Source organism: Nothoprocta perdicaria, unplaced genomic scaffold, assembly GCF_003342845.1.
Source record: "Nothoprocta perdicaria isolate Ctin4 unplaced genomic scaffold, notPer1 scaffold_165, whole genome shotgun sequence".
Classification (NCBI taxonomy): domain Eukaryota; kingdom Metazoa; phylum Chordata; class Aves; order Tinamiformes; family Tinamidae; genus Nothoprocta; species Nothoprocta perdicaria.
This window is the reverse complement of record NW_020454816.1, coordinates 1,228,617-1,251,099: the sequence shown is the minus strand read 5'-3', so window position 1 is coordinate 1,251,099 and position 22,483 is coordinate 1,228,617. Positions and strand designations below refer to the sequence as shown.

Sequence of the window (22,483 nt, the reverse complement as noted above, 5' to 3'; positions counted from 1 at the left end):
TGCTATTTGTTTAGGGTATAGAAAGATCACTTTTCTTAGATACTTAGCTCTCAGTCTTTACCTCTGCAAGCTTCTCTTTCATATTACAGTTTATGGATTCCATGCTATTGCAGACGACATTAATGGAAAATGGACTGCCTTATCTGCAGAGAAAGAGGTCCTGAATCCTCCCGGAACACAGTTATCAAAAAGATGGAAAAGCACCAACAATCCAGAGCCATTTCATACAAACCTTGGGTCCGAAGCACCAGCACTTTGGTAAAATAAAGCGGATTCTCCGCTTTCTGTCTGAACGGTTCCTTACGGTCAGTCCTTCCTGAGGCAAGGTCAGTCCTACAAACTCAATGCAGTTTGAACTGATTGAGTTTGCTTGGGAATTTGAAAGGAACAAACAAATTTTGCCATTTCTATAGTAGAAGGCTTAAGGAATTGAATAGGTGATTCTAACATCAAGGTAAAAGGTTTTTGTATAGAATTAGCTGAATGCTAAGAGCTTCTTTACAGGGCTCCGCCAAGAAAAAAAATCTAAAGAAATGGATTAAATATAATTTCTCAAAATCGTGTTTGATTTTTTCCCATCCTGCAACAGTTTTTGTGCCGTAGCGCGGTGGAAAAAAGGGAGAAAGGAGGATGTGTTTCGCTGGCTTCTGTGCGCTGCGGAGCCCAGCCTGCTCGCCCGTGTGGTGCAGCGTTCCGGAGCCGCGGCGTGCGCAGGCGGCTGGTGCTCTGGCTCGTGGGGACGCCGGGGAGCGGCGCGCGGCAGGGCCGGCTATGCGGCACGGCGGCCGTGGCGCCGCGTTGCCGCAGTGCGGCACGGTGCGACACGTGGCGCGGCACCATGGAGGCACCAAGCGTCGCGTCCCACACAGGCGAAACCCGACGAGGAGCAGAAAGCAGCCGCCGGAAAACGGGAAAGAGGCAAATCCGGGAAAGGGGAGAAGCGCCCGGGCTACCAAAGTGCCCTCCCCAAGGACAAGAGCGGCAGAGAGCCCGGCCAAGCCCGGCCTCTAGCGAGGCGCGAAGTCCTCGCGTTCAGCCAGACCTCTGGAAATTACCATTAAAACACAGGCAAACACAAACCTGCACGAACAAACTGGGAAACACCACGTATTCCATGAATTTGGACGGCTGTGTTTGAACAGCCGCTTGGAAAAGCCACCGTTGTGCAAGAAAGAGATGCTGCCGAAAGCACAGAGCCAACACCTTGTTCCTGGACAGGGGCGATTCCGCTCCGTGGTGGAGCTGGGAAGGGGTCTGGTTTCCATCAGCAAACCCGCCTTGCTCCTTCCTCTTGCTAATACATTAGACACCGCTTATACGCATCGCACAAACAAAAGGTTATTCAATATGTTGAAAATCAGGTATCTTTTCCTGATATTTTCCCTTTTAAAATCTTTTCCCATTTTAAACTTCTCCCAAATGCCCCCTACCCACGAGCAGCTGCAGGTCCACAGCTAAGATCCCCAGCTATCGGATACTCACAGCGTTCCCCTCGCGCTCGGCCCACAGCGAAAACACGCAAAACACAACAGCGGCGGGCGGCGTTCGAGGCGACMACGAAGCGTTCAGGAATACTCGGCGAGCGGGAAGGGCGGCTAACGGAGAGGAGCCGGCTGCTCGTGTGGACGGAGCGGCCGTGGCCGTGGCGAGCGCGGGGCTCTCCGCGGCGCCTCTGCGCCGGAGCCTTTTAAGGCCCGTGGCAAATGGCGGCGGGAGCCAGTAGGAAGCGCGGGGACGCGCGGCGCGGCCGAGCCCCCTCGCAGAGCCCGCCCAGTGCGCGGCCCACGCGCGGCGTCGCAGAGCTGCTGCATTGCGGCACTGCGGACGCGCCCGCGCGCCCCTCGGGGCACCGTCCGCCGCGCCCGGGGGCTCCCCGCGCGCATGGGGCCTCCCAGCGACCCGCTGAGACGCGACGGAGGCGCCGTGTCCCTCCGCCAAAGGCACCGCCGCCGCCTGCTCGCCTCTGCCCATGGACACGGCCCTCAAAACCACCGCCTGCCAACTGCAAACCCCGGGAAACCTCAAAAACAAGAGGGATGGGAGGGASCCCCAAAAACCAACGGTCTCCTCTATCCCCTTCCCTTGGGCCTTCTCATCGGACGCTCTTCCAACCAACCAACCTCTTTTCTGAAGTATCTATCTATCTATCTATCTAGAACACCCAACAACAACACACCACAAAAAACGTTTCTCAACGACCTCACGCCACTTTAAAATCCGTCTTTCCGAGGGATCTGCAGATGCCCTAGCCGTGGACATCCAACACCCTTTACACCGATCCGATGCTCACAGACTGCTCCTTCCAAARCAGGACTCGGCAACGAAATCCTGCCAGGGCCCACCTGGTTAATCGGAAATTGTTCCATTTATGACAACAGAATTGACATAGAAATTACGATTATTGGATTTCAGATTACTTTAAAATTGTCTCATGCATCCAACCTTAACAGAGCTCTTTAATTCTTTGTTTAAAAGCACAGACCTGGAAATGCCAAGTCTGATTTCCATTAATCATATTTCTTTCAATTTTTTAAGAAAAATTATTATTCCTACATTTAACCAAAACATAAAGACCTAATTAAATCTTGTATCTTTTCTCAGCATACATATGYTATGCATAATATACATTTATATATACTTATTTTATACGCATAGCCCTGTGAGCAGCAATTAAAACCACACTGTACAATTTTAGATCGGGAGAAGCTTCTACATGTGCCATTTTCCATCTCTTTGATTTGCACGCATAGTATCTTCACACTATAGCTTTGATTCCCAATTTACTGCAGATATAACATTATTGTCCATGCTAAACCTTGTGGAAACGCTAATGCCAAATAACTTAAGAGTCCCCCGTTCCAGCAACTGCAGCTTAACTGCAGGTTTTTGGCATGACGCGGGAGGTAACAGACCAAGGATTCTGGTGCACGGGGTTCCTGCGAAAATTTCAGTGGGAATTTTGCTGTGTTGGGGCTAGGAGGGTGTGGGGGGCTCTCTGCTGCTTGTCCCCGCGGGAGCGGATGCCCCCAGGCACCCYGCGGTGCAGAGGAGGGCGCGATGTGGCTCACGGCGCCTGTGCTCCGGGCTCGCTGCCTCCTCCGTGCTCCGCCAGCACCGCACGGAGCGCCGGCGCCGCGGTCGCAGCCGGAGCTGTGCGAGTCGGGGGGAGGGCAAGCCAGAAAAGGGAGAGAGCCCGTGAAGGAAGCGAGGAAAACCACGGGAAGGGGCTCCCGAAATCCCCGAGCCCCCTCAGGTTCTGGCGCTGGGGTCTGAGCAGCGAGTGCCACACGAATGAAGGGCTTGTGTGACATCAGCCATGAGAATGGGCTCCTTACAGCGCACGTTTGATAGCAGCTCCTGAATCCAACAGCTCCAGCTGGCCACTGGGGCCACTCCTCCCAGCTGGGGAGGTCTGGAGCCCCAGAGGCTCCCGCCTGCTCCAAAGGGAAAAGCCTCCAGCCCTGGTGCTGCAGGGGAGCATGGGCACAGCGTCTGGGTACTCACTGTGCTCCAAGGGGCAACAAATGCATCTTTTCTAAATACACAATTGGGCATCCAGGCTGAGGATGGACAGGAGTGTCCATCCAACTGCTGGGACATGCCTGCAATAGCGCAGGATGAGCAAAACTGCCCCTCAATGAACGTATGCAGACGTGTCCTCGCCCCAGAGCAGAGCTGCCTCCCCTCCGCCAGGCACCAGTGGCTTTCACAGAGCCCCTCTCCTGCCCACCCTTCTTTATCCCAGCCAGGCGCTGATGCAAAGCCCATCACAAGGTGCCACCCGAACAGCCTTCTTCTCGCTCTGCCCTCCTTCCAGCCCCACTTTGGCCATTTGCTGCAGAACAGAGGCTATCTCAGATTTCATCGTGTACCGTCCGCAGCGACACTCCATCTCCTGCTGACACCCGGCAGCAAACAAAACCAGGCCCTCTTGTACAGCCCATTTTTCTCCATCTACTCCTCGCGCTAATTATGTATCTCATTGCATCTGGGTCCACGGGGTGCAGTAGCTTCCTAAGAGCTCTCCAGAAAAGGGCATTTCTGTAGTTCACCACTTGATTTATAGAAAGGAATCTTTCCYTACAGGAGCAGCCAGGGTTTTCAGGAGCCCTTTCGCTTAAGGAGAAACTAGGAGAGCRGTGTAGGGTTCTGCCTGGACACCTCCACCCGGAGAAACATAGAAATGATCACTTTTCCACCTCTCTCCTCTGGTAATACCACATCTTGGTTGACAAGCCTTCAGAATAATTCTTAATCCTTAATCTTTAATTCTTTTCTTTATTCTCCCTCTGGTAYGTTTGACTGCCCAAGCCACAAGCTCCAAGGATGCTCTTGGAAAAGCCAAACTCTTCGTTTCGGGAATTCCACCCAGCAGATAAACACTCAGTTACTCATGCCCCGCCAGGGGTGATTTACTTTCTTTTTGCTTTTGTAACACATATTGTGCACATACAGACTGAAAGAAGTACAGATTTTTAATGCACTCCATTCATTTACATCTATTTGGGCTAACACACACCCTTGGCTGAAAAAACAACCCAACACTAACCATTCTAATTTTACTGAATGCATTTATGAATAAGTAAAACAGCTATGCACAGCATTTTTAATAAAAACCTAATTTTCTTTATTGTATTTAGGTATCTTGGCGTTGGTTAGGAATGCAACTTAGAGTTCAAATTTAATCCCGATTGCCTCAACCAATCATAATTTCCAGTAAAATAGAGAAGGCAATCACATTTCTGTGGCATTTTCAAGCTCTCATTAAGCAATGACATGTCATATATCTAGAATTATGTCATGACTTTAGCTCCCTGCCTCTCCARGTTGGAAAAGCAAATAAAAATCTTTCCATCTAGTTAAGACATGCCCAGCATAGCATTTTGCAAATAAGCAAAATTGGCTCTATAAGGGAGTATTCACCATACAGGAAACAACCAGCAGAAAAATTAAATCGTGGCTGCAACACAAAATATCAATTCATTTTCATAAAATTTCTTAAAAGTTTGCTAAGAAAAAAAACACGGGACATTATAAGCACATTCATTCACGATGTGTCCATCAGAAACTGCCCAGCTTAGTACATTTTAATGAAACGTGAACATCAGAAAAGTACGGGAGTGAAAAATGAAGCCTGGAATAATCATAATCCCCTTGCAAAACGCTTCCCACCGATGGATGTTTAGGGTTCATTTAAGGGAATTTRAGTCAAGCCCTGCAGCAGTTGTGGATGCGGGGCTCGTTGTGCCCGTGCTGCTTCGGCCTGAGGTGCCGAGTGCTCCGCTTGCCGCTGGCAGCTCCCCACGACACGGGCAGCCCTCAGTCCCCCCTTTCAAAAGGCAGCAAAACTAAGAGGATTTGCAGGCTTTGTCCCCGATTTGAAAGCTTAGAAGGCTGTGACAGGAGATACTACGTGAATGCAAGCCAAGACCTCCATCAATTAACCCGATTACCAATAAACTCTAACCCAAGCCATTCACTGCTAGCTCTGCACATAAAGAATTCACTTGCCTTTTTTTTTCTCTATTTCCTTTCATAGTACAATACTTACAACGGTCCTTTTAGGATAATCTCTTGCTAAGATAAACATCTTTCGGGTGCTAAGTGTTTTTGCAGAAAATCTGCAACAAACACCAAGTGTTCAAGCTCTGATCCTTCCAGTTAGCACTATAAAGTGGGAGGAAAAGCAGCTTTTACAAGATAAAATGAGGGAGACAGGGCAGAAAAGGTGTCAACGGTGGCTCCTACCACTTCCTCTTCATGTGGCATCGCTGCCGTGTCACTACACTGTTTGCAGGCCGCTTCAGTGAGATAAAACAATAATAAGTAAATTAAAAGGGATTGCTGCTAAATTGAATTTTGTGTCTTCTTGGGAAATGTATCCTAGAAATTTTCTGGCACCTCCAGACTAAGGGCATGAGCAGGATCATCAGCTCGGTATTAACAGTTAATCCAGTTTTAGTCACTTTGGAATTAATTCCTTTTACTCAAATGTCTGATGAGATGGACAGTAAAATTTGGGCCTCCAACTCCAGGGCATCATCACTTTGGATATTGAACTATACGGCTTTGGATATTGGACATCAGGCTACGGGCTAATGAGCTTCTAACCAGCGAAGGACCCGCACAAGCAGCACTGCACCATTATTCTGATTTTGGTTTTGTTTCAACAATCTTACCTTGCTTACAGCTATACTCATAAAGATTTCTCAGTAATACTGTTATTGCCACAGGCCCTAAGTAAAAATTAAACAAGGCAGAGCAAAAGACCTTTCCCTTTCAAAAATGACATTTCAGCCCATAGAAGGTCTCCATCAATTTTCTTTAAGTTTTGGGCGGATTTCTCCTCTGACAGGTCATAATTTATTGAATAACTTTTGTYAGCTGTCCCAAACGCATGCCTCTTCTGCATTATATTGCATTTGGAGGGGTTGAACACACCTTGCCGAGCCCTGAAAGGCGACACCGAGCCTAAGGAAATATGTTTCCCTATAAGAAGGGGAAAAGGAAGTGTGTCCTCAATAGAAAGCCTTACCTTATCAACAGATTAAAACATTTATGGGAAACTGTAAAGACAACTTGATGCAAAATAGAACAGTCTCCAGTTCAAATCTACAAACAAATGCTCTTTGGGGGGAATCATGCCTGTTCTGCATGCTGTTCTCAGGCAGACAGCATGAGCAGAAGGCACCAGAGCACCCGGTCCTCACCGTTTTCCCAGGTTGGCTCATCCAAACCCTGCAGTCACTGGCAGTGCTGGGCACATCTGAAACACTGAAATTCATAAATGGAGAAGTTCATTCACAAACGAAGAATGCAACGACTGCGTCTGCCCCTGTCAGGCCCTAGGGCTGATCCAAGCTCCAGCTGGAGGCAGCAGCTCCTTGCACTACCCCAAGGAAAACCCTGGTAGTGCAAAACCATGCTAAAACATGCTGAGAACACTGTAATTTATTACAAATTTCAGTCTTGCTTTCATTCCTGGCTCTTGACTGTGTGCTGTCAAGGTGTAAGACCTTATTGGGAGCACTGAAAAAAAAGAAAATCCAAGTAGTCAACTGAAACTGTGGGCTTGACAATTAGAAATAAGACAGATGATGCAGCAGGATGACTGCAGGGCTCTCTCGTGTCCCCACACCATGCTCCTTATGCGCTCCTGCGGAGGGCAAGTCCAACGGGAAGCACAAAACAGAAAGAAAAAGGGCTCTAACATTTAGTAATTCACATTAAATAGTTTTTTTTCTGGGTATTACTACATATTTTGTCTCTGCCTCAAGTAACCTACAAAATTTGGGGTGTAAAGACACAGGAGTGAAGAGAAGTAGAAATGTGCATGTTTAGTGTAGGAAAGGTCACAAGATTCCCATCAGTCAGACAGCAGACACCTTCTGGTATCCTTCCAAACTGCTCAAATAGATAGTGCAGATAAGAGGTTTTAGCCCAAATCATTAGCTATTTGCTACATGTTACATTATAAGTTAAAATATATCTGCATAAATTATACATAGCAAGTTGTGCTCTGAAGTGTTATCTGGATGTCCTTTGGTTTCACTTGTTAACGCTCTTTGATGGTTCAAAACGCTTTTATTTTTTAATGATTACTACTGTTGTACAACTGCAGRTATTATAGCCTCTGGGGCATTAAACAAATTTATTTTGCTTGAGAGAGATTTAAATGCTCAAACTTTCTTTGAAGACAAGCTTAGAAATAAGCCTGAATTAGGTTAGCAGTATACGCCTCCAATTTTGTAACTGCAAGAAGAATACCTTTAGATATAGGAATTATCAATCTATTTCCTCATCTCTTGGAATTAAGATGGATTTTTTCCCCAGCAGCATGTCTGCGCTGCAAATTAAAAATGCATAAAAGGTCTGATTATGATGTATTTTATACAGAAAGACAAAATCTTCTCTCTCTCCCACCCACAAAAAATTGCTACAGAACTAAGGAACTACAAGCAGAGGAACAAATCACCTAATCCAATATTTATYACGTCCAAGAAGTGCATCCTTTTCCAGCAACTTTTTGGAGCCTACAGAGCTCACTGCACTACAGCAAAGGCCCCCGGGCACTCCAGGCTCTCGCAGGGAAACTCACAGCACAGTCTAGTATCCGTGGAGGACTGAGCCCACCCTGCAGACACAGGAAGAGAGCCCAGCAGAAGAAAAAAGGGCCAGTTTTGGAGGAGACCGTGAGCTGCCAGTTCTTTCCTTTTGCCTCTGTGTTGCTCAGCCTGATAAATAAGTAACACTTTATAGAGATAATGCACTTTTGCTACAAGTCACTGTTAATGCTGGATGCAGACAGTGCCCTTGATGTGATGGATCCCCCGGCGAGTTCCWCTGGGTGTCTCGCATGAGTGCAGCAGCCAGTGCCCAGCCGGGAGCGCCTGGAGCAGCCCTTGGGAGTCCCTACGGGAGCGGGATGGGGCCAGGCCCCACTGCCTCAGGCTGGGGACACCGGCCTGGCTCCGGCAAGGAGGGCTCTCCCCACTGCGCCCCACTTTGGCTCAGTCACACGCAAGGAGACACTGATGCTCACGGGGTCACGGCAGCAGCGTGGAGGCTGCAGGGAGCCCTGGAGCTGGCTGTGGGGTCCAGACCCACCTCGCACGCGGCAGCGACCGCAGGAACCAACCCGACCCGCCGGGACCCTGCGGTGCCGCRTGAACTTAACTCTCGTTGTGCTGCGGGAGGCAGCCTGGGCTGCCCGGCGCCCTTCCCCTCTCCCGGGGCCGCCGCTCCGGGAAGTTGGTGCCAGGCGGAGAGCGCAGCCGCCCTCCGCGCCGCGTCCGAGGCCCCACACGACACAGCCGCGAAGGGGCCGCGGCCCCGGGCGTCCCCCYGTCCATCCCTCTGTCCTCCCTCCCGGCCCGGCCGCACTCACAGGATCTCCAGGTCGCGCAGGGCTCGGAAGGCGCCGTCCTCCACGCAGCTGATCTGGTTGTTGTCCAGCTGCCTGCGGGGAGCAAGGGAGAGCGTGAGGGCGGGCGCCGCTGCCGCCGCCGGCCCGCGCCGCGCACTGGAGCCCGCCAGGTCTCAGGAAATATTAATTGTGCCTCTTTTTTTTTTCTTTTCTTTTTTTTTTTTTTTTTTAAGGCAGAAGGGAGTAATTTCATTACATTAGGGCATCCAATCCATTATGAGCTTTTACCGTCATGTCACTGCAACAATTTCATTAAGCTAAAGGCCTGTAAATCACCGGAGGGCACCGTGCTGCCCTCGGCGACCTCCCACGCTGCCTTCTCTTCCCCCCTCCCTTTTTACGGGAAGTCGGAGTCCTCCGTCCTGGCAGCACTAAATCTCCGGGCTTTATCCGCCCCAGAGCTGCGCGGGCGCGCAGGGAATACGCCGATGCCAAATTAGACTCGACTAATCTAATTTTATGGTCTTTTTATTATTCCAAGCAGCACATGTCTGTGGCAGGGCGGCGCGGCTCCGCATTGTGCGCGGCCCCATCTGGCCGCGCTCCCCGCCGGGCGGCTCCGGCGGCTGCTCCCGGCGCTCCGTGCCCGGCACTGCGCGCCTCCCGCTCCGTCGCGCCCGCCGGCGCGTTTATCCCTGCCGAGGCTGAACCTCTACCTTGCTGAGGAAACTCAAGCTAAAAGAGTTGTCATTTAGAAAATGCAATTGCTGAATTTCAACAGGAGACCCTTTATATCTTATGTGTAAAGGAATATATCCATAACGCAGGAAYACATGCCTGCCTTTTGAGGGGCAGCACAGCTGGGGGCTGCTGGCTCCCTCAGGCCCCCTTGGCACAGCAGCCACCCTGGTGCATCCCGGGCAGGAACAGGGGTGCTGGGTGCCCGGAACACCCACAGCGCGGGAGCCTCTGGCTGCTGCCATAGGGAGCTTCCTCAGGGTGCACAAGCTCAGCGTGTAAGATACTCTGCATATGGACGGCAAACACCTTGCACCTGGGTGACGAGTTGCACCTGGGCAACACCTGGTAACAGGSAGTTTTGCTAACTTCTTTTCTCCTTTTCTACCCCATCTCCCCTCTAAACTTCCTCACAATACAGGATAAAGTATTAAATTGTAATTACTGAATAAAAACAAAGTGTCTCCTGGTGAAAAAGTACATTCAAGCACCATGCTCACGTGTCCCTACACAGACACAGCTGCATGTCCTAACACCGAGCATCTCGGACACGTGCTCATTGCAAGATGAYGGGAATCTTGTCCCTGGTGATGCGGCGCGGGCTACACAGACATTGGGATTTTATGATTTCAAGTGCTTGAGACATCACAGAGCCTCAGGTCGGTCAGACCTACTAGAAACCTGAGCAAGCATCAAGCCAGCAAAGTTTTCTCAGAGCTCCCATAACGCAGGAGAACAGGCTGAATTTGGCAAAACATCGAGCAACGTCTCTTAAACTGACAGGTATCAGGATGTAAAATCAGCCCAAAGGGATTGTTCTGTAGCCTGACAGTTCACGTAGACTTCTATACATGTGTATGTAAGYATATACACACTCACACACGTCCTCTCCTCTCCCATCACCCCATCRAGATGTTAAAATCTCTGTATTTTTGTCCGCTGGGAGAATGAAGCAGCTGTCGGGTGTTTTTTTCTAGGTTCTCTATTTAATGGCGTGGGTTTTTAGAAATGTGTTGCTTTAATAGAAACCACCATGGATTTCAGGAATAAACCTAAAAGGCGGATAAATATAACACTGGTTGCATGACTAAGGACTTTACACTTGAGTTGGCTGGCACAGGATGAAGAGAAAACAGGAACAACTGGAGAACTGTTACCTTCTTTTCTTCTAGGTGAAGTACTATATGTGTTGCCTATTTTTGAGTTACTCTCTAATATTGATTTTTCTGCCAAACCTACTAAAATAAGCAAATAAGCCAAGAGCGCTCATCACTAAGCCATCTGATAGCAAGCCATGGATGTCTATTCATGGAAGCATGCAATATATTGCTTTTTTAAAAAGATGACCCTCATAAATTGATTTTTGCTGCCAAAGYGTAATATCTACATCTCAAACACATTGCTAGAGGTGCCGTCACACTAACAACCACGTTACACTAGGTGCGTAACCCACAGGACCAAGGCAATGGAAACCATRAGGCACCCACAAGACATGCACTTGGGCAGGGTGGTCACTAAATTGGGACAAAAATCACTATAAAAGTCACTTTGTAACCCAACTAGGCAGATTCTATGTGCCCTACACACCTGTAGTGTCCTGGGAGCTCCTACACACTCAGTGCTTCATGGTCAGGGCTTACGGCTCCTGATGACCATGTTCAAGATCCTTAACATCCAATGTGCATCTCATGGGAGATTGAGAAATTCCCATGAGAAAAAGAAAAAAAGAGAAATTCTGCTTATCTAAGAATTATCTGCTGCTTCTCATCCACACACAGGAGGGATCCAATTGCTCGAGCTAGAAGGCATCCTTCAYACGGTAGCCACAATGCCAAATATTATCATAATCTTGCCCCATTACTCACTAGGTAATCTCAGTTTTATTAAAAAGCAGTACAGTTAATTATRTGACCAAATTATATGCAACTGATTATCGTTATCTATCTTTAAAATTGGCATTTTAAAGCAAAAAAAAGTATGAGCAGCATCACCATTCTGTAAAACGATGAGGAAATAATTCTGCATCCTAATAGCTTTATATCCCCAGATATTCCATGGTTATTTAACCAAGACACCGCATTAAATGTTTAGCACGCAATTCCCCTGACAGTTCATCCCGCCACCTTATCCATTTAGATTTATACACTATCTGTCACACTTGAGAGCTACATTTTAACCAACATTTGGAAGGAACAGGATTTTACAGTGCTCATTCCTGTTTSCTGCTTAAGATAATATTTTAAATGCAGAGGTTTGGAATTTCTGCTTACCCAAGAACAGTATTTGGTTTCTGAATGTATTCATGAGGCAAAAATTCCCAGCAAAGAAGTTAATGTGATATTTCTACTAACACTGGATTTAAGATTTTTAAAAAATACTGTCCTAAAATATTAGATAATTGAATTCATCCAGGGTAAAAACTTTCAAAATGAAAATTATGTATTTGTTCCWCAAAATTAAAATTATAGCTAATGTTTAAAAATCTACATTTACTCTATGCACAATCTTTTTTAAAACAAATTATCTACTCTGAGGCCACACATAAGAGATTTGAATRCTTTTCCTTCAATGTGACACACCTCAAATACATGAAGAAAAGACCCTCAAGTATCAAACATTTYGCAATAATGAACTAAATAATCAATATTTTGCATGTTATTTTACTGAGGGATTTATTTTTCATTTACAAACATTACTGACACCACTGCAGAGCTCAAGGGTTAATCCGTTTTTTTATTATACTGTAAGGGTAGTTTAATTAATATCGCCTCTTCATATATTTTGTCCAGAACCTAGCTAAATATTTAAATACTATCCCATACTAACACACATATATATAAATATAGCRAGCACTTTTCAGTTGTCTTAATTTCTCTCTGTAACTTACTCTTTCCAGAATCGTCACGGACAAAAACCCTGCTCAGACAACCTTCTCCCGCATGTTCTAGTAAAAGCTGCTGTCCATATGCAAGTACTTTCCTGTAAAGTTTATTCCCTATGAACCGAGGCTTCCCAGTATTCCCAGTATTCCCTATGAACTGAGGCTTCCCAGGAATTACAAAGACCCTCTTGAAACACACACATTTGTTGTCCATCCTCAAAGCGGGTCTTTATGTACCTTTTAGGATGGCAGTAATTCAAAGGAACTGACCCAAAGCATCACACACGGCCCTGTCCTTAAATTCGGTTGCTAAAAAAGCACTGAAGGGGTAGTGGGTGACACTTTAAGCCAAATTAATTAATTAAATTAAAATAAGATAAAAACTAAATTTAATACAAGTGAAATAATATAAAAACTAAATTTAATGCAATTGAAATAATATAAAATTATTTAATGCATTTTTTATTTCCAGTTTCTACAGTTATCAAAGCATTACTAAAAGTCATTTTGTAGCAATTTACTTGCACCAGAAATTGTACATAAAGCTGTATTATATTCAACGTTAAAGTACTTCTCCGGGGGAGCACAAAGCCAGTGCAGAGCACAGGTGCCCGAGCAGCTGTGGTCAATCGGAAAGCTGCCTGTGGGGTTCCAGAACAGGTTCCAAAATTCCAGTTTTTGTTTAAAAAAAAAAAAAAAAAAAAAAAAAAAAAAAAAAAAAAAAAAAAGTGGCTTGGCCATAGGCTGACATTGACACGTCGTGCCAAAGCAGCTCGTCTGCAGCAGGGAATTGGGCAGAGCCAGATTCTCCGTCTTAAATTTCCCCCCAACACTAAATCCTGCAGGGTGGTTGGGAAGGGGAATACACCAGGACAGCAAGAGCTGTGGGCAAATAACCACTGCCCTGACAACAACCAGTCCCAAGTATTAAACATTTCCCATACCTTTTTATTATTTTTCTTTCCTCATCTTAACTCCTAACTCAAAATGTTTTTGCCAAAACCAGAGACAGGGCGGCAGGGTGAGAGCCAGCGGCCAGTCCCACACGAGCGAGGCTTCCTCTGGCCATCAGGGCCAGGGGGACGTCCCTGTTTAACCCCCTACATCCCTGTTTTAACCTCCCACATCCCTGTTTAACCCCCCTACATCCCTGTTTGAAGCCCCTCTCCGGCCACAGGGAGCTGCACATAGCGAGAGGAGGCTCCCCGTCTCCATAGCAATGGGGCAGCTCCGGCTGTTTCCCTAGTGACTCCGGGCTGAAAAACCATCTGCTGCTGCAGTCGGCCAAGGGAAGAGCCGAGGGAGGTGAAACGGGCGTCAGGGGACGTGCAAGTCACTCACCGGGCTGGTTTTCACGTTTCTGGGAGGTTTGCACTTGGAATCATAATGGTTGGAAAAGACCTGCAAGATCATCGGACTTGGGTATTTACAGCTTTGTGTGTTTTTGTTTTAGTGGGTGTTGAATGGCAAATGCCAAGAAAAGTTTGGATCCACAGCCAGGTCTGTAGGAAGAACATGGCCAGTGGCTCATGCCCCTCATGGGAAACTAAATCTGCATGAGGATGACACTGTGAAGCGCTGGAAAACCTGAAAGGAAGCAGAAACTAAGTAGCATGTGTAGATAAAAAAGATGTGACAGAATTTAACCTGACGAGTAAAATACTCATAAAAGAGGGTGGGGACAAAGGGACACTATGCTCACGTCTGCGGCCACCTGCTGCCATCCGCACCTGACGCCCTGGTGAAAACTGCATGGAGAGGACGTGAAAATGGCACGAGGAGATGGAGGCCAACACAGGGCCTCGGTGATGAGGAGGGGGTGAATGTGCCCCAGGGCTGGGCACCCACGGGCGCCTCTTCAACCAGTCAGGGGTTGGACAGGGCAGAACGGGATCGTGACATTTCATCTGCAGACATCTGTCTCCTTTAATATCACATATTACATTGTAGGGATTCTATTGCCTGCAGTCGAATGGTGACTGGAGATATGTTTTCTAACTCCTACTAGGAAAATTAAGAGGTAAAATACACCAGAATGGGGAAATGTTGTGAATAAAGTCACAGCAGGGATGAGGTTGTTAACCTCTGGCTCCGAGGGATGCTGGCAGTGGGAGTGTCTTTTGACCTTTTTGCCTGTTTTTTAACCCCTTTTTTCCTCCTCAGTAGAAGAGTGTTCTCTCTTACACTGATGCAGCTGCAGCAACTCTCTGTTAGAGACACTAAGGTTAAGTTATTCTTAAATTTTCTATTGTTAATTGCCTCATTGTTCAGTGGCCTAAGAACAGGGAGTTTCGATTACATTAAGGAGCCATTGGCTTAGCTAGAGCTTTCTTTTCACTACCTACCTGTTTTGAGCATTACTTAAGTTCAAGATTTTGCTTCTACTTCTCAGATCTACTAAAAAGGAATTAGACCCAAGTTATAACCTATAATTATATTTCTAGGGCTGTTATCTGCCCGCTGATATAAAAACCTCAAAAATGTATTTGAGAATTGCGTTCCCAGGGTTGCTTCACTGCACATGCAATGTCCCGATCCTCTGGTGACTTTAGATGTCTCCAGACCTGTCACTTCTTGGTATGACATCTCATTTTGCACATGGCAACTATGGCTGGTTCGTAATCAATCCTCCATAAGCACATGGGTGAGTTTAGGTGAGATGATGCTCTGCTGGGAGAGAGATGTTCACACTCATCCTCAAGTCCTTCATTACTGTTATAAGGTAGGGCACGATCCTCAAAGAAAAATGTGGTCTGGAGGTTGCTCCTGGCCATTCAAGTTGACAGCAGCAACCTCTGAGTGTTCCAACAACCTTCTCTAGCCTGTGGAGTCACTGGGGATGTGTTACCTGGTCTTGGTTTTCACATGGGCGAGGGAAGTGCAGGTCTGGGTGCACTCACAGCCTTGCACAAGGGTCCTTGGTGGGGGATACCAAGGCCCTTGGCTGGAATGAGATGCTTGCTGAAAGGCTCTGAAGCCCCATCCATCTTCCCCCCGCAATTACCCAGCTCCGAGTTAATCACCCATGACACGTTTTAAAAAGAAGGTGTCACACAAACGAGGCCGCCGTGACTTGTGTCCTCTCCTGCCACCCACCCCTCTCCGCAGCTCTGCTCTGAACTGCAGACAGCTGCTCAATTCACCTACACTGGTAATAAAGCGCCCCGATCTGCACGCAGCGAGTGGAGGAACACATACTGCAGGGTACCTGAAGAACACAAGGGATGAAGGGAAAAACAACCAGTTGCTAGAGGCAAAAAGAATTGAAGAGAAAAGCAAATTAAAAGAAAACCTCGAAAATAAGGTCTGCTGGAAAGGAAAACAAATAAATCATCTTATATATCAAAGCGGAACCAAAACCAACGTTGCTCTTGGCCATCTTGGGATCCAGTTAGGAAAACAATTTTGGAAACTTTTGTGAAGTGCCATAGAGATACACAGCAACCTGCACCATTGCTGACAAAGAGCTAGTTTCTTTATCTGTTTTCAAGCCAGCCAAATCCACGTCATCTGTGAAATGTTTATCACCGGGACAAGGACGGCAATCCACCCTGTGGATTTATGTTTACAAGCATTTTGGAACCAATGCTCCTATCTGAACATGCATATGAACCATAAACATGCAATGTGCTCGGATCACTACACCCAGTTTTTGTTAGGAGATCTTTAACTGTCTTCTTTTACCAAACCAATGTGGCATTACTATATACCCCAAGGGAACAGGGCAGAAAACATATGTGACAGCTTGTGCACATATTCACCGGGGAGGGTTTCTTTCCACCTACATGAAACCGGAGGACTATTGCACTTATTTCACATAAGCCAATGCTTTTCATCTTTTTCTGACATTTATATGATTGCTGCAGGATTCAAGCCCCTCACTCTTTAATATATCTATACATCCGTCCTGCAGATGTATGTACAGCTGTCAGCAACATATTGAGGTTTCCATACAATTGGAGGAAGGGAATGCCCCCCTTCCAGCTCCACTTACCTACATCATTTACACGTTAAGAGAGGCTTGTGTAGACTCAGGAGGCTCAAAGTACAAACCCAAAGCCCAGCCCACAGGAGAGACTATATCCCAAGTGCTGAAGACCACTTAGCACAATATATAACTAGTGAGGATGCTAGTCCTGGCACCAAGTACCTTCACAAACAGAGGCTAAAACGAGTAGTTCTGTTATGGTTTTGCTGAATTCCAGCATCTCTGCCTAAAAGTAAAGACACGATCAAAGGCCCTGCGGGGAGCTGATACCACCAGGCAAGCCCAGTCCCACGCAGTCACCTGCGGAAGCCTTCCCGGCACCTTTCCCTCCGCATCCCTCCTGGCCCAGCGGGATTAACTGCTGCGCAGGGAATACCAGGAGCTGAAACTTCACATTTCAGAAATGTCGGTGTCCAGGGTCAGCTGTGACCTCCCAGGCAAGGAGCACTGYAAGAACCGGGCAGCGGCTCCACTCCCACGCGCTTGGGAAAGGCGCTAGTAAATTACCCAAAAAATCTCTGTTTGTCTAAAAATGCAGAACTTCTAATTAGCAGAATTATTCCGCTCATGACTGGTAAAAAACCTTCATGAAATAAGTGTATTCCTAATTATAAAAGGATAGGTATAGATGGCTTATTATTTGTGATACAGCTAGCATAGCTAATTTTACACCTTATTACAAGTGTTCAAGAAGGTTCCTACTTCTTACAGACTTCCTTTCTTTTTTTTTGGTGCAAACTGCTTTGTATTTCTTAAGAAAAATAATGCATTCTGAGAGTAATAACTTCATCTTTCGGGTCAAGTCAGCCATTGCAATTTCTTAAATGTAAACAGCCCCATGTCTCAACTAATCATTCACATTTACTTATTAGCCATTCAGTAAGGATTTTACAAGACATAAGACTGATCAAAAAAAGAAAACCAAACAAAAAACCCACCTTAGGACATTAGCTTAATGAGTGAGACTCAGGAACTTTCTTGCCTACTGTTTTTTTTTTCCTTTTCATTAAATCTTCCCCGTCATCAATGCATAAATACATTCCCAGCAGAGACGGGTGCTTCCTTTGCCAGAATTGTCATAAGAAAAAGGAAGCCTTGTGCAAGAAAACCGTCAGTCTTGGGTGTGTGTGTGTGTATATATATATATATATATATATATGTATAACAAAATAGCACAACTATTTTCCTTAATTTATTCTTTTAACAAAATCTCTGATATCTAATTTTTAAGGAAATGTCAAAGCATCCTAATGAAGGGGGCAGATAAAAGGCTTATTCCAAAGTTCTGCAAACGTGTTCAAGGCAGAGCTTAAAAAAAATCAATCAGAATAGAAGAGCAAACAACCCAAACCCAAAGAACTAGCCCCAAAATGTGTCCGTATGTGCTGGCCCCTGCTACCCACTGAGCCCCTCCAGGGAAGCCACTTGACCTCCCTGCAGCAGCCCCCTCTCCTAGGCCTGCGCTTAAAGCAGGGCCTAATCAATGGCAGATGCTGTGTCTAAACTGAGCTTAGGAGCATAAATTACTTCAAAAATAAAGGAGGTGCAAGGGTAAAACTCATGTATGGGGCTACCAAAGGTCATGACGGAAAGCAAACGAAGCTGAGGCAAATTGAACCTCATTCCCAAAGGTAATTTTCACATAGGAATGGCCACTTCCCATCCAATGTCACGATCRGGAGTTTTCAAGTTGTTTTAAAAAGAGCCCTTTTGGGCTGCCCTAGACTCAGAGCCGTCACAGGCAGTTGTATGAGGGACACCTGCAAGTGCCAGCATTGCTTACAAGCATCTCAATGCAAACCATCTGCATTAAAAAATCTTGCTCACYGTATCACAGTTTTATATAAGCCTATTAATTTATTAAAGTTAAATTGTGACTTTCTTTTCTTTCTTTTTTATGAAAAAATTGCACATTCGAGGATTACCGTATCACAACTGCTTTACGATCAACTTTGAATGACAATATATTGAGGCAGAATTGTACAGTGAAATATTCTGCAACGCTTACATCCTTTTAAAAAAAATGCAGGAAATTCTTACTTTTTTTCGTAAAACGCGAGAAAATGAATCGTGAGAAAACAGCAGGTTGCACACACTCTGTGTGTGGGACCGTCACAGGGCTGTAGCAGGGCTCTTCGGTGATTGAGAAAAATAACTTTAAAAAGAGCTTTAAAAAATTAGAAGGGACAGGAACAGAGGTTACTTCCACGTGAAGACAAGAAAGGCTCATTTGTTTCTGTGACATTTATGCTGCTAGAAAAGGGTAAGCAAAAGCCAAATTAGATCCCACAGGCTTTTTTTTTTAATATAAAAAAAGGAGGYGGGGAGGAAAATGATCTTCTGGAGGGGCCTTATGTCCGAGAGCATCGCGCAGCAGCCACCGCCGCTCTCCTGCTTCTTCTATGGCAGCTGGTGGGAAATAAAACAGGTTTGATCCTCATCTCCCTCAAAGCTCTTTCACCAAAAATGGTGTCAGAATCGCACCTGGTCTCACAGCCTTTCTCCTTGTCTTTCTCTTTCTCCTCGTCTCATAGCAGTGTCCGATCGCCAGTGAGCTCAGGGGSGGTCTCTTAATGCTGGATGGGTATTTGGAGGGGAACATGAAGGCTGCAGGATGAGTTTCCCTCCTCAAAACTCAACAGGGCTCTCCATGCAACCTCTTAATATCCGTGCATGACTTCCACGACCCAAGCTTCCTCTGAGGACGTTTTCAAATAACGTAGCAAACCCGCTGTTGAAAAGCRCTGGATAATACTCCTTGCTGCACAAACACCGTGAGCAGATGTTTGCATAAACATCATTTATGATTAAAAACCTTGTAAAACAGRTAGAAAATATAAATCTGCGTGCTAGATTTGCACCACAAAACCCTCTTTCTCTCCAGATAGAGGACAGGGGTTGCAGGGGCTGAAGAGCCAAGGGGGAAGCGCAGCAACATGAACGTGGAGGCTACGCAGGGCTTTGGCTTGGCCCAAGTGGAAGGGGAGGTGGCCAACGCCGACCCCGCGGTGCCCCCAGAGCTGCCTGCAAAAGGTTCCCATTAAACATAATGAGGCAAATGACAAAATCAATAAGCCAGGAATGGAGAGGCTATCATAAAAATGATGTAAATTCAGAGGTCACCGTGGTTATGAAGCTATTTAGAATTATAATTAAAACCAGTATCTTTTTTTTCTTTGGACTAAAAGCTGCTTTGACAAGCACGGATGAACACTGCAGGAAGTCTCCTACAAAGGTACTCAAAATTACAGAACGGCACAGAGACAGGATCAATTATCCCTAGATGAACTGCAAGCCAAGGTTAGCGTAAAAAAGACCAAAATAAAGAAAATTCGATTTTCATACTATTTCCACTGATGTCACATTCCATTTAAATCAAGTTTGGTATCAAAGGGCCAGCGAGAGCTCCAAGGAAACTGCAAAGGGCCAGATCTGCTCTGCATTAGGCCCGCAAGCGAGCGGCGCTGCCCCAGCGCCGTCCCCGGGGAGCCCGGAGAGGCTTCCCCGGCACCTTGAGCCGCCGGTAAACACCGGGGCCTAMACCGGACCCTGCCCTTCTTGCACATCTTCCAATGTTCGGACTATGGGAGGATGCACAAGCAAACACACAAGCCCCCATGCGGAAACCCTGCAGCTCTTCCAGCTCTTCCCCTGCTCTTGGCTCCAACCACTATCAGAGACTCATTCCAGACTCTGCACCAAACTAGTGGAAAACTGATTCTCTCTCCCCTTTTGCTCTATTTTATTGAGCAATAGTAATAGTAAAGAGTAAATCTGAGCTACAGACAAATACCATGAAACGAAGGCTAAAAATTTCTAAGTGATCAAGGTGATGGTTTCCCTAGGGACTCCAGGCCAAAGAGGTTAAGTTTCCTAGCACGGCATTTCATTAAGACATATTTGTGTGCCGCAAGCAACACGCAAGCACTTGCCTTGTTTCCACTAGTGAATGGCTGCACCCRTATCAATCACCGTTTCTTAGGATTTATTCAATACCTTAACTAATTTGGTAAGAACACTTACTTATTTTCATTCTGTTGCTGATCAGCAAATACTACAACCTGCAGCGCTGGGTTGTGAGGGGTAGACAAAATAGCACAGGAACTGTTCTGTTTTTTGATGAGGTGAATGCAAAGACTTTACCCAGTGAAGAGCAAATTCAGCTTTTTCCTGACCCTGAGTGTGCAATCGGGCTGTTTAATTTTTGTAAATCACATGGATCAATGCTAATAGGGGGCACACAGAGGAAAAGATGTAACTCCCACAGAAAGCTATGCAACAAATTAGAAACTGAAACCACTGGTAATCACTAAAATATTTAACCATTCTTGCAAAGCTCTCATTTTGACATTGTATAGGTAATGTAACTATGAGGAAAATCAATGTATGCAGGCTTATGGAAGTGGCAAATGTTACACACGTGCTGATATATTTCTGCATTTTTTTTTTTTTAATTCTAACTACTTCATTTCTTCCTCCAAAGGCATCTTTGGGGCTRTAAGGCAGGAGATTATCCACAACGCCCCAAGTGGCTCCCGGATGCCAGTAAAGCAGCTGGCAGTCCTGGTAACACGAAGTCCGTCCAATATTTCCACACAAGTGCCCGTATTATCGTGACGGAGGAACCTGCCCAYTCGGGTTTCCGTGCATTCCCACGCTCCCAATTCCCATCACCTGGGAAAAGGGTCTAAAAGGGGAAATGCTGAAGGCTGCGCGGGCGCGGAGCTGCCCCGGTGAGCCGGGCAGGGGCCAAGGCAGYGATGGCCCTGCTTGTGGGGCAATGTGTGGGGCAAATGCCTCCCCACAAGCACCGTCAGCGCGAGGGCTCCAGCACGTCCAGCGGGCTCTGCTCGGCTCCTCCGCGACACCCAAACGCAGCTATTTCATTCCTCAGGTAACTTATTCGGGGCCAGATTCCTGCAAGAAATGTTTCCTGTGCCCTGAGCAGCARGTACTGAGCGCACGAGCGCGCTCTGCTCGCTTGCACGGCCGTCAAGAGCCCCTTSCACCACGTGGGCAAAGTGCCCGCTGCCCCAAATGCCTCTGTAGCCTCGTGCTTTGTGATGGATAATTCTTACTCAGCAATATGACTTAAAAAACTCCACATTTTTCTCTTTATCTTAACTATCAACTTACTAATTGGTTCTTTCTGTAGGCAGGTTCTTCCTTTGCGTTTTAGGGCCAAGCTGCAGAGGAGACCGTGTATGAAAATAAGTCCTAAAAACAGATTTCCCACTATGGGCAATTTAAAATCTCAGCTCTCCAGCCTCTGCTCTGGCTTTACCTCATGCAAACACAACTCATTTTCCTGGGCCCGCTTCTCTGCTAAGAAGATGAGAAAAGGTGAAAGGAAGAACCTTTCTCACCAGGAAGAAAGGAAGGCAGTGAATAAAAGGGAAATARGAGAGCCATACAACACTCCTCGCTGCAACCCTCCTTCTTTCTCTCAAATCCTCTCACCATTTACTTTCCCCGATGGCTACAGCGATGCTGGTACCGAGCCCCTTGTTGCACCACGGTCAGTTTGCCCCCGCCGTGCATCCTGTGGTTGAGCCCCAGCTCTACCTGCCCGTTGCTTCCCTAGGGATTTTCCTGCGGGATGCCTTGCACACTGCTCTGCAGACAGCCCTACTTTGCAGGTTTAATGCAGCCTAGTAGTGGCTGCATCCCTATTATAACAGCTACTATTTTTTCCATGACATTTAGACACTTTATTTAGAAACCAAAAGAATTTAAGGCCATGCTAAATGTCAAGCCATAAAAGTTGAGACAATTCAATGCCAGCCTCCCTCAACATGAATTTTCAAGACAAACTGGACAGAAGTGGACAGCGGGAGAACATATAACTTTGTTTCTTACGTCTAAAGGTCTCCAAGATGGCTCAAAAACTTGCTTTAAGAGGTGCCAGAGCCCTGACACCAAGCAATAAATCTGCAAAACCAGAGGCTCAGCAAGGGCTGCTATCTCTCCAGCCCATGTGCTTGTTGGCACAGCCAYGGCTGCAGCAAAG

At 46.5% G+C, this 22,483-nt stretch overlaps 1 protein-coding gene across 1 annotated transcript in view; it reads right to left on the bottom strand.

Moving 5' to 3' along the window:
* Positions 1-22,483, bottom strand: part of SLIT3 (slit guidance ligand 3) — a 337,579-nt gene that overhangs the window by 152,112 nt on the left and 162,984 nt on the right. The window contains exon 6 of the mRNA XM_026035707.1: positions 8,888-8,959. Within this exon, the coding sequence (XP_025891492.1) occupies positions 8,888-8,959 (72 nt within the window). The remainder of the gene's footprint in view (positions 1-8,887; positions 8,960-22,483) is intronic.